Source organism: Buteo buteo, chromosome 16, assembly GCF_964188355.1.
Source record: "Buteo buteo chromosome 16, bButBut1.hap1.1, whole genome shotgun sequence".
NCBI classification, from domain to species: domain Eukaryota; kingdom Metazoa; phylum Chordata; class Aves; order Accipitriformes; family Accipitridae; genus Buteo; species Buteo buteo.
The window spans coordinates 20,413,372-20,426,522 of NC_134186.1; the positions used below are offsets into that span (position 1 = coordinate 20,413,372).

The window sequence follows — 13,151 nt, forward strand, 5'->3', positions numbered from 1 at the left end:
CATTAGCCATTTGCATCCCTAACTAAAGTGGTTGAAATACTGATTTTTTGGGTTGCCAGTTTAAAAACGGCTTTATTTATATTTCTACTCTTTCTTACTATCCTTGTGATTGTAATGTTCATGGATATGGATTTGAGCAAGGAAAAGAAGTAGAGAGTAGACACGTTTTCTGAAAAATGTTTTGAGCTAATGAAGTTACTAATTGTTTTTTCCCTTGTCTTTTTTCTAGATATTGTAAATTGTGACTTGAAGTCTACACTGAGAGTACTGTACAATTTGTTTACCAAATACAGGAACGTGGAGTGAAGAATTGATTTGGGTTGTAAAGGAGTGTTAACAAGAAAGCATCATAACTAGCATATTTTTCATCGGTATTCCTCTGCATCTTTATCCTAAAAGGAACTAAACCATTTATCTGAAGAATTTTTAACTGATTATTCTTGCACTACTATTTTCATAGTAGATTTAAAAGTAATATAACTTATGAAGAAATAAGGTTTGGAGGAAGGTATTTGGGTATATTCTGGAAGAATTAATGTCTTAATAGTAACTGTCTTCACACAGTAGGTGAAGCAACAATGAAAAAAAGATTTAGTAACTTTAATTCAAATCAGCCTTTGAAGCCCATCATAGGAAGATTCTGCGCTGAGTATCTATTTTAATATTTTTTTACATATATCTTTTCTAATCTGGGGAGGGGAAGAATATTTTCTATCCATGATAAGACGGTTGCATTCTAATTATGAGAAATGTGCACAGGGAGAAACAGTTAAATACTCCTGTTCACACACAGCTAAAAAGAAGAGACTTTCTCAAGCACTTAACCTGATTAATCTATATTTCCACTGCTATTAGGCTTGAATTTTATGGGTACAAACTGAAGTGGCTACTCTTTCCTTCAGACTTATTATAATGTGATACTCTGCTTTAAATATATGTTATTAAGCATTCCGCATAAGCACACTGTGCAGCTTGTCACTTGGTTTTGTCCAAGGAAGAGATCTTTTTTGCAAAGTACACATTTCAGGAAAACACACCTGTATAATACAGTTTCCCTATAATATTTGTATTATTACGTAGTATTAGAAAGTAAAAGAATGGCTTGTTTCTCTTTTAGTAGTTTAAACACAGGATTACTAGCTTGCAAGTTTAGATTTATTGCTAAATAAGATTTAGAATTTGTCCTTTTGGTTGATTTTATGGTGAATGTATTTTGCTGCATAATGTCCAACACAAAAAAATAAGGTTCATTTTCTAGAAACATTCCTGTAGCATTTCAGATACAAAGTTTGGTCAAAACTACTCCCATCTGCAAAGACTCAGTTACAGTGTAAGGTTCTTTGGTCATTTTACATGGCTATAAAGAATACTTTTTATCTAATAATCACCAAGTGTAAGCTGTTATCTGTTTGGTTTTAGCTTTAACAAACACACAAAAGAGAAATGGGAATTGATTCTTCCCTTAGAATGATATCAGGCACCAGTTATGTTTCCATAAAGAGCTGAAAGAGACTGCCTGAATCATCAAAAACTGCACTGGCATAAGTTGAAGAGTAAATTAATCATTTGCTAGGAGCCTTGATGTTAGTATTAGATACCTTTCTAAACAAAGTGTTCCAAAGCAACCACAGATTCTTGGGATCCTGGGTTACACAGTAAAGGGAAAAAATCCTCAGGCAGAAATTACTGGACTATTTAGAAATCTTTGGACTGCTTAGTGCAGGAAGGAGACTTGTTAATAGTCATCCAATTATGGCAGAACTAGTATAGGTAAAAGGGAAAGCAATTTGTCAGCTCTTGAGTCTGTTAATCTGAAGAAATGCAGTGCTGGCAAGAACAGTCAATAACAACTGTATGCTACTGAATATAAAGCATTACATATTTTTCAATTTTCCAGGGCTTTTTTTTGTTTTAATGTAGAGCTTTCCAGTGCAACATTAGCATAAAGGGAAGACAAGCAATTATGTTCTGTCTTTGATGAACACTGATATTTAATAACGGGATGATACAGACTTCTGCTGGGGGGCTACAGAAATTATTCTTCTGAGAAGTAGATACCAACTTTTGCAAAGGAAAGTCATTAATTAATTCAAAGGACAATACCTGGATGTTCTCTGAACTCAGAAATTGTTATCTGATTGTTATAAGCATTCTAAATATCTTTATTAAAATATTTTGTTGCCTCTATATTTTTAACTGAGTTTCTGAAATTAGAGGTACAAACAATAACCATTATTTGCCTTTTATAGAGGGAAATAACTGGACATTTTGACCTTGGTGAAAATGAATATATTTTCATTGTGTCTTTAATATCTGAGAAGCTAAACGATAGAAATTAACCAAGCATTTTTTGAGCAAACCGAGACAGAACTTCTAATGTATATACCAGCAGCAATTTCAGCTTATTTTAACGTTTAACATGTAAGTTTTTCATTTGCACAGCTAGATTTTAGTAATTGTAATAGTTAATTAAAAAATGTATGATGGTTTTTCTGCAGGTCATACTTGGCCGAAACACTCTTTTACATCTCAACAATGCCAAAACATTTTGATTACCCTTGTTTTCAGGAGCACACTTTCTTTAAAGAGGAGAATTATATAGTAAAGGAAGAAGGTTAGGAACAGTGAAACTGGTTTTTGCCTGGACTTGAAAATAAGTATTCCTGTGCTATATTGGTATAACATTATTGGAGATTTTGAAGTCTGTCAGACTCCATTTTCCATCCTTAAAAAACATAAAACTGAGACAGGATGATGAAATCCTCATGCTGAAATGCAGTTATGCAGAACCATAGAAACATTTAAACAATATCCAACCTTTACACAATAACCTATCCTGTGGTAAGAATTTATGTAAATTAAAATCTGCTATGTAAACAAGAGTGTCCTATGTAAATATAGACCCATGTGATAGTTTTAACACATTCACACAAATAGTATATGCTGCCATGTAGGAGTGGGTCACTGCTTATATTTTTGACAGTGTAGATTTAAATAGCTATCAGATAAATATGAAATCTAATATACAGATTATATCTAATATTTATTGCTTTAATACAGAATATTATAGAAATATAGAATACTACTGTAGACAGTTTGCTATTCAGCAATCAGTGTAGGCCAGCATGTTCCTTCAGGGAAGTGATATGTTAAGTTAGCTGGGCCAAATTCTGCTGACACCTACAATGCTTTTATTCTTGATACACAGTGGTGTCTACTGATGCACAGCTGAATGCATAATTTTCCTGTTTATATTAAGATAGAAGTTGTTTAAGTTTTAGGTCAATCCTGGTTTTATTTATAATTACTTTAAATGATTAAATAGATCCAAATCAGTGGATTTAGCCCATTAAGATATGAATGGTCACCTGGAGAGGCCAGTTTCTCTCCTGGTCCCAGAGGGAGCCTCTGATCTCAAGGCTGCTATCTCAGCACTTTGGCTAGGTTTCTAAAGCCAGGTAGTATGAATCCAAGCCACTGCCTTAAAATCTCATGGTAGTATTTGGATCTCATCCACCAGACCAATGTGCTTGTCTGTTGTGCTTTGTCACATGAAGGCCCACAGGTAGCTGAGTCCACCGAAAACTGGTAGATTACCAGCCTGCCTTGAGTAACAAACAAACAGTAAACATTTCCACTGCTGAGGCACTACGAAACTGCCAAAAGAACAGAGTTTTCTGTGCTTCTCTGAATTCTAATCCACCCATTGCATCCAGCAGTGTGGTATCCAGATTTATTTCGTGGTTGGAGATGGGCATCCTTTCCCTATTGATGGATCCTGGCATGCTCTGTCAACCACACAAAACTTATTTTTTCAAAAAGGAACTACAGATTCTTAATAGTATGTCAAAAAGCTGTTGTCAAAATAATTAACTAAGATCCTAATATCATAAGGTCAACTCCTTTCAGATTTCTTTCCCAGCTGACTGGCATTTAGTTGCCATAAAGAACAGGCCCTGGAAAAAAGGTATGAAGGAATCTTTGCATAATTTTACTTGAGACACACACATAAAGTCCAGAATTGGATTGCTCTATATTTCTAATGGAGTACAGATACACCAAGTTTCTTATTAAATGAGCTGACTGCAGAATATCTAGTTCTTTGTATTTCTTAGTCAGTAGGTATCTTCCTGTTACAGGGGGGCAGCAGCCCTTGCAGCTCCATAGTTCAGGAATTCAAGTGGACCAGCAAGTGCTGGATAAGGTCCTAATCTACTTCGACTGACTGTGGACCAAGTTGCTGATTGGCATATCTCCATGTAAACCAGTGGCATTAAATCAACAGAGCATTTGGTCCTTTCTGTGTTGCAGAGGGTTACAGTACTTGGGAATGGTTACATTCAGGCAGACTATATTGATTGAGATAAATGCTACTTGGTTGACTTTTGTTCTTATTTTCTTAAAGTGTGTTTTAAAATTCATGTTTCAGATTAATTTAGCAGACACCTTACTGCAAGCCACAGTGTTGTAAAGCAAAATGACTTTTAAAGGTAATGAGTTTTAGTTCATTAGAGAAGGGCATATATGATAATTAATACACTAGATACTAGCTTTAGGTCTAGTTTTTGTTATTCTTGTCTTCCTATCAAAACAGTCTTCATGAATGGGCTGTGTGTGTGCCAAGCACCCAAAGACACAACAGTGCCTTGAAGACCTCTTGCAAGATTTTCTACACTGTTACCTAATAGACTTTTGTCATTTTACTATAAGAATTAGTGTGGGTTTTCTCTTTACAGTTAAAGTACAATTAAAGGCTGAAGGAATCCTTTGTAGAAAATTATAATTAGTTTAATAAGATATTTTGTTTTCATGTATTACATGAAAACGGAGATAACAGCACCAAAATTCCAAAATTATGCATATCTCAGCATCCACAGATTTTCCAAAGAGGTTTTGAGTCATTTAACATTACTAGGGCTAATTTTATGTATTTTCACAGTATTTTCTGTGTGACTATTTCTTTTTGCAATAATGAGATTTTCTTTTCTGTCTAACAGTTTAATACTACACACTCTGCAGCAATGTTAGGGTCATTGAAATATTTGGTTCTCAATTTCAATATCAAACTAATTGAGAAAAAAGAACATTTGCAAAATTTTCTTCTTAACGTGTATCTGAAAATAGTGGTTAGTTTAAATTAAGGTGCATTCCCTTCAACTGCAGAGTTAGTAGCTTTCACAGAATGTATTTTATGTACTCTGTAAGTAACAGACACTCTATTGCTGATTTTTTTTCTGTGCTTTTTCTGAAACCTTTGTTATGATCCACAATAAAATTTGCACCTGAAAATCAACACTGTATATTGTTGTTGGTTCATAGTATGAGAGGTATGACAAAAAATTAGGAAGGCTGTATGGTTTATGTTCTCAGAGCCTCCAGACCTCTCTGTGCATCTAACCCATTTTTCAGTTACGTCTTTGTGGGTGTACTAGGATTTTATTATTATTTTCTGTGGGGGCTGGTGACAGCTGAAAGTGGGTTGGCAAAAACAGCCATGTAAACATATGCTTGAAGTGATTAACAGCAGCAGGTCAGAAAAATGCCGTAATTGACTCAAAATAGGAAAGTATACCTTTGCTTTAATATTACTGTGCTGAACACTTTAGTGGTGACATTGCAGCTGGGTATAATGCAATTTGCAGAGTAATTTTGTTAATTTGAAATTTAACAAAATGTTAGTGAAATGTTAAAATGATGGAAATTAAACTGTCCATTTCAGAAAATAACTGCATTTAGGAAGATTTTGAGATCTGTTTTTTTATAAACTTGTTTTTGTTGTGACCCTTTAATGCAGGAGCTTCAGTGCAGAACTTGGAACCAATCAAAAATATAGGCATCTAAAGTGCTACAGATCAAAATTTTAGCCATTGCATTACTGGAATGAATCCAGAAGCAGGTGTTTGATCTTTAGGGCTGTTTGTAAAGCTGAAACCACCAAGCAGAGCTGCCTAATCAACAGGGAACACTAAGGACAGGGTGAGTTTTAATGCTATTCTTCAATCCCAGCCTATTACTCAGGGCTGGAAAGAGGTATCTCTGTCTGCTTAGAATCCACAGTCTTAAGCCCCACCATATGCACTTACGGCTTTTGTCCTGAATTTTATGGATTTTGTCCTGAAGAGCATGTAGACTTGCTCTTCTTCAAACATTGCAGTACAACAAAAAGGTCACAGTCTGGCTACCTCAATTTCTCCATCGCTATTCAACCAGAAAGTAAAAGATCTGGGTTTAATGCCCTTCTGCACCTGTGGGAGTCATTTCTCCTCCTCCTTCTTAGAAGAGTGCCATAACCTGCAGTATGAATTTAAGGTGATACGCTTATTTTAGTGTTGTTGGAGAGGCACTGTTGACTAATAAGCTGACTGAGAGAGAAAGAGAGCAGAAGAGGGAGCATAACTGGTGGTTAGGTTGTTGAAAAGGTGGAAGAGGATTTGGGGGAAGAACCTGTCTTCTGGCCTCCTGTAAGGCCTGCTTCTGTATTTTAGTCAATCAAAGGGTGCTAAAATACCAAAACACATTCTGAAGACGAGCTAGGACTAACATCACCTGTTTCAATGCAAAGTTCCTGCTGAGCTTTAGTCACTCACTCCTCTCTTCCAGGACTGTGTTGTCAAAACAGCCCCAAGAGAAGGTATTCCTACCCCACACAGCCTGCAGCCTGAGTTAGATTTGCATTTCCTCAGGCAAAGCAAATAATAGTTTCAGCCCCTGCTTCCTACCTGTTCTCTAGCTATTAGGTGAGCTCACATGGGAAGGTGAGGACCACATCTACAAGCCGTGTTTTAGGAAAATGGCAGACACAAATTGCATTTTGTCTGTAAAGCCAGTTGAGGTTTCTTGGGCCTTCTCTGATCACAAGTACTGGATTGAGTGCTACATCTCATTTTTGGATCCCAGCCAGATTAAAACTAGAATTACTCAGTCCCATTGAGACTGGGTCAGCTTCGAGCATGTGCAGGCATAAAATGCTAGGGATTTTTCAACTGAAAATCAAAGGTGAAATTTAGATGGCTTCAGGGGGAGGTGGTGCTCAGACAGATTTTCCAGGATTGCAACCTTGGTGCCGATATTCTGTGCGAAGAGCAGAAAATCTGCCTGGGGCCATCTTCCTCATATGGGCTGGGGAGGGAAAACAGGAAGAGCATCTTCGACTTCCCTTCTGACATCTCCATGTTGTGGCAGACTGCACAGACTGTTTCCTACTTGGCTCAGTTTAATTTTATTGGGAATAAGCCTGAAAACATGCTTTAACTATTCCTCCCTCTCCTGGATGTTTGCACTGTTCAGTTAGGTGAAAATTAATACTAAACTAGCATGTTGAGGCTCTGAAGTCTTCAGCTGTGACTAATCAGCACCATCCACTGCTCAGAGCTTTTGATGCTGGGAGGAATGAACAGTGCTGACTGTGGTCATGTCTCTGAATGATTAGTCCATTGGATCACATGCCAAATTTATAACTGTAATATTAGATGAACAGATGAGGGCTATTAAATTACATGCAGGGGGGTGGGGGGAAATTGCTGTGATCAGAACTTTTTTTTTTCTTTTTTTCTTAAATGTAACTGGGGGGGGCGCACACAATACTTGGGTAAGGGGCGAGTACTTATATTCCCGTGCACAGTCTGAAACTTGTGAAACTTGCAAGGTGCTGAGGACTATAGCCTCAATTCACAAAAATACTGAATTAACTTTAAATATGTGAGAAAAGTCCTTGTGGTTTTTTTGAGTCTGTTTTACCTAGAAATGGATAAATATTTGTATCACCGTGGGAAGCCTCAGTCACATTTACACTGAGGCCTGTGTTGTATTGTCTTTACATCCTAGCACAATCCTATATAATTACACCCACAAAACCATAACTTTTAAGACCTGCTTTCCTCAAAGGATCCCTTATAGCCGCTTTGTAAATTAGCTCATAAAAGATATATGCTTCTTGTCCACTCTTGTATTCATTAAGAGTTTCACCTGCATGAGGGTTGAAAAACCAGGATAATTTATGTCTTCTCTTGTGAGGCCCTTGGAGATCAGATAACTAAATCCACTGCAGAGTAGCAGAATGCTGTTGTCTGCTTTCAACCTTGGCACTAAGTTTTAGGCAGATATAACTCAGGTATGCTTATTTGCTGTTTGGTTTATATCCATGCCTACAGGGTTTGTTGCACTAGCAGTTCCATGAATGCACGCTATGATACAGTCCTTGTCTTGAACTGTTCATAGTCTTGCAGGAATGTGGGAGGAGGAAAACTGTAAGTGAATTTCTCTAGCTTTACACAAATGATCATGATAGGTATGGATTAGGAACCAAGTTCCCCTTTCTGTACCCTATCTGTGCCTTTAAGTTGTGGTGTAAAACAAGGAACTAGGAAGTTACCAGTGAGGCTTGTGTGGAATGCCATTCCCCGGGGAAAAGGGACCAGAGGAGTTACAAAGGCTGCTAGCTTAAAAGATTACCACACTTTCTCTTGTACAGGTATAGGTGCTCAGCATCAGGCCACTGAGGCAAGTAAGTGCATGGGTTTGTTAGGTTGCTTGGGGAGGAATTTTTCCCATTGAAGTGCTGCAGGGCCATTGGCTAGGAGGAAATTGCCAGTATTACAAGTTACATGCATGTGATTTAGGCTTTCCTCTATGTGACAGTAGCTTAAACACTTTCATGTGCATATTGTTACAATAATAGAGTATTGAAGGTGTCAGTCCTGGATTTCTAAGCCTTCTGTACCTCCAGATCTTTCTGAACTGTTTGTAACGGCACTTGAATAGACAGAAAGGACATCATTAGAGCAGATCTGTATTCTTAATTGCATAAAAACCTTGTACATCTACTGTCTGAAACCAGCACTCAGTTCAAACAGTGTCATAACCTCTAGCTTCATTTTTTCTATGTTATCGGGACAAATTAACCCATTAGCTGCACAGACTCTATTGTGAGTCAGAGGTATATGACTCATATGAATAGAACACATTTCTATTCTGGTTTTAATTAACTTGGCCTCCACCCAAATCCTCCTTACAAATGAAAGATACTAGATTAACTGAAGTCTACAATACATTTTTATGGTTTGTGCTGAACTTACATGTGTATTTTTATGAGATAATGCTACAAAAAAAAAATATTCCCATGAACGCACTAGCTTAAAAAGTAAGAAACAGAACTGCCTTATTTGACAGACTGTTAAAGTATTGTAATTAATTTTGTTTTTTTGTTTGCCTTGCAAGCTGTAAGAGAACAACAAAAAAAATAATGCACAATTCTAATGCATTGGGAAATTAGTCCCAGTCTTGATTCAGATGAGTGGAAAACAAATTTGTGGTGGCTACATTTTTGATAGAAGTACAGTCTGAGGTGGCACTTCCCTTTGTGATTTTCATAATTTTGCTATCTGGGAACTTTTCTTTTCTTTCTTTCTTTCTTTCTTTTTTAAGATAAAATGTAAAGATTGAATTGGTCAGGATCCCTATCAGTATTTCTAATTGGGTCACTGTGCCTTCTCTTAATAAAGCAATATCAAAATAAAACTCCTCAAATATGAGATGCAGAGAGGGTAATCTGAGTTACTACTGAGTGTAGCCTGTCAAAATGGAAGCAATACTAATTGTACTTACACAATTTTAGAAGAATTAAAATAAAAACAAGAAAACAAAACCACCCCTCCTCTGACCCTCACAGAAATCAAGGCCTGAATCTTACTTAATGCTAGACTTTCTTCATGGCACCTTAGGGACTCTTAATGCAAATGAGAAGCAGGCATACAGATACTTGGTGGAGCCTTCCCACAACACCACAATCTCTAAAGGAACAAGAGCAAAATAAAAGCAGAGAGCAAGGGGAAGAGAGAGAAATGTATCTTTGTGTGAACACTTTATAGTTTATAACATGCTCATATAACACAATGAGGGTGGGCCAGCTGGCCGTAAAATAACCTAGACTGATAAATTAATCAGGAGTATGCTCTGTGTGCCACCAACTGTCCTGTGACTAATAAGTTAGTTTTCTACTTTGGCAGGTTCCATGAGTTTACTTGTAGCATGAAGAGGAGAGCTGGAGGAAAAAGGTCAGGTTTTAAAAGGGGCTTAGTTTGAGGGGGCCTGAAATGAAAACTTGCATGTGGACCACTACCTCCCAGACTCTGCAGTTCCACAGTTTAATTCCAGTTGTTTCGAGGACTTAATCAAGATCTGCCTTCAACTCTGCCTGCTGCCAGTTAGTCCTGATAAAGCCCTAACTCGCCTTCTCATTGCCTAAGTGGTGACATTAGGACTTTCATCAAAGCAAAGAAATTAGAGGCACGTAGCAGACTCAGCTTCATTTAGCCAGAGCTCCATGTCCAGATTCAGAGATTTTTCTGTCTTAGAGGAACGTTGTCCTCCCATGCAAGAAAGATAGTCTGGCAGTGAATTTGTTAGAATATGCACTTCCAAATCACTGTGGAAAGTTACCGAGTTGGTAGGAAGCAGGTTTAAGGCACAAATTCGTCTACTGATATTTTGAACAGTTACACTGCTGTTCTGGAACATACGTATTCCTCAGTTGGAAGTTTTGAGTGTTAATTTCTGAAATTTTGTTGCTGATAGCTAGACCTTGCTTTCCATTTTTCATTAGCCACAGTAGATTTTCTATGCCTGCATTGTTTGAGGTTGGATTACCAAAACTGTCTGGGTTCCTGTTTTATGCTTACAATAATGTTTCTCTATTGAACAGAGCTCCATTATATAATCTACAAAGTATTGTATGATCTACCAGGGTGCAGGGCATGATGTAAAGGTAGGATACTATTGGGCAAGTTTTTCTGAGTGACCTCTGCCTCCTTTGGGGATATATGTACAAAGAAACCTGCATCAAACCTCAGGATGTCCCTGTTACCATGTGTGCTCAGTAACAGAAAAGATCCAGGGCTCTACTTGGTTACGACAGTTATGTGTAGTTGTACTACTAGAAGAGGGAAGAAGCAGTTGTACCCAGATGTGAGATAGAGGATGGATCTTGCTGGGGCAGCATAGTCCCAGCATCTTTATTAATCTCTTTCCTAGCAGACCTGTAACTTGCATTCTGAACACCTTCAGGAAATAAGCTGAACTATCTTGTATTGCTGGGTCTTTTGCAGGTACCTTAACACTTTAACCCCAGAAGTCTTGTGATCCTCTATTCTCTCCTCTAGTATGACACAACCTCACCCAGTAATTTTGGTACCAGGACTCTAACTTCTGCTGCTTCTATGACCTCTTTCCCAATGGCTCAGTTACCCAGGCAGACCTCTGGGATGGGGAGTTAAACCACAGTGACTAACACCAACAGAAAACTTCTGCTATCTTAAGTCAGGCAAAATTTTCCACCAGGTGAATTCCCCCGATTAAAAATCAGAAGATTTGTTCCAGGGAATCAAGACATGCCTGTTATTTAAACACAATTTCTTCTTTACTACTGGCTTATTAAAACTTACCATTCTCTATTAATCAGCATTTCTTAATTAACATAAAATTCCCAGGGTCTGGTACAATTCCACCACCCACAATCCAGTGCTGTCTTGTTTGCTTCTATTTAGACTACATATTGCTAGAGTATGTAGGATTATACTGCATGCTGCAATTATTTTCAGGGAGGACTGTGACACTTGGCCTTGATCTTGGCTTTCTCTAGTACAGAGCACTGTAAGTATCTTGTAATTATTTATAACTTGTTGGGGGGAACAACAGAGGCTGTCTGACACTGTGCGCTCTTTCTCTTTACAGTGTAATTCTTGGATGGGACTCTCAGGAATTACAGGGAGGAGAGCTTTGCCATTTGGAAAAAAGGTCTTACAATTTAATCAGAATACAATTTTAGCCAACCAGCTAGTTCAATCAGCCAGTCCAATTATGGTGTGGGTTGAGCAACTCTCTTTGCTCAGGGTTCCCTTGAGTTGCTTTTAGTTATGAAATAAAAATAAGAAATTAGGTCAGTTATACTCTCTTGACTTCTTCTAATCATACAGCTTCCAAGAGTATATAGCAGCATAGCTTTGCCTAAATTAATATTTGGCATCTCACCGCTATGACTAGGCTTTGCCACCGGTTGAAAGTTAAATTGGGAATGCTCATTCCAAATGGCAAATTACATATGTGCTTGTCTCTGGACTCGTTTTAACCCTTGCAACACTGCAAGTGAGTACTCTTGGTCCAGTGTTAAAAGAGCTGCATCACCATCTAAGAACAATAGATACTGTCCTGGGTGCCTTGCCCTCTCCATTGGTTACTTCCTCCTTGACTGACTCTCCTGAGATCTTGCATGAGCCTTTCTACCAAATTTTTCTTCCCTACTTTAACCCTTCAAAAATTCCCAGCTCCCAAACCTCCCTTCATCTGATCATACCTTATGACCTACCTCATCTTCTAGGTGTCCGTTCTCTCTGGTTAAGGTAGTTGATCAACCCAACATTCAAACAATCAAAATCGTGCAGCTGATCATGCTGTTGTGTCACCAAAACCCTATTTTTTTTCCAACTGGTCTTAAGCACTATGTCATTCCTGTTCCTTCTCTCCAAGCAACATTAAAAGCTTTGAATGGTTTCTTCATCTTGCTGCATGTAACCACTGATAGAGCATCTTATTCCTGTCATCAGCCTCTCATGTTCTATGGACACACTCATCACACTTTCCCACTCATGCCCCTGCTATAATTTTAAAACATAGAATTGAAAGAGCATGTATCAATTGGTTTTTGCCACAATCCAGCACATTCTGCAACATAATTTGCAATACCTTTTTCTTCTGCCCTAAGGTTTATTTGAAGAAAAAAAATCCAAATTCTGACCCAGCAAACGGCCTGTGGCCATTGCTTCATTCATGGCTGATCAAATATGTGTCTGTTCATGCAGACTGCACAATATGGAGAGTATGGCTGCATGTCTCTGCCCATTACGTTGCAGAACAATATTAAGCCAGAAAAGTGCTGGGAAAACCTCAAAAGTGCCTGAGTTTGGATACATCCCAAATGCTTTGGTTTCTTGTGTGCACTTACAGAAGTCAGAAGAGAAAACAGAAAGACCTATAAATATGCTATTGTTCATTCCCCTCCATTTAATTCTCTGATCCTGTCATTTTAAATGGCTGCAGTCTTTATTCACTCCTTACTTTTCATTTCATCCCTCAGTTGCAGAGGCATACCGCTTTGCCTC

The 13,151-nt window shown here is 37.9% G+C and overlaps 1 protein-coding gene across 1 annotated transcript in view; it reads left to right on the forward strand.

Annotated features, from left to right (window-relative positions):
- The window catches only part of PARVA (parvin alpha), a 69,723-nt gene extending 64,423 nt beyond the window's left edge, over positions 1–5,300 (forward strand). Inside the window, exon 13 of the mRNA XM_075048120.1 lies at positions 230–5,300. Coding sequence (XP_074904221.1) covers positions 230–306 — 77 coding nt within the window. The 3' untranslated portion in view covers positions 307–5,300. The remainder of the gene's footprint in view (positions 1–229) is intronic.
- The last annotated feature ends 7,851 nt before the right edge of the window (positions 5,301–13,151 follow it).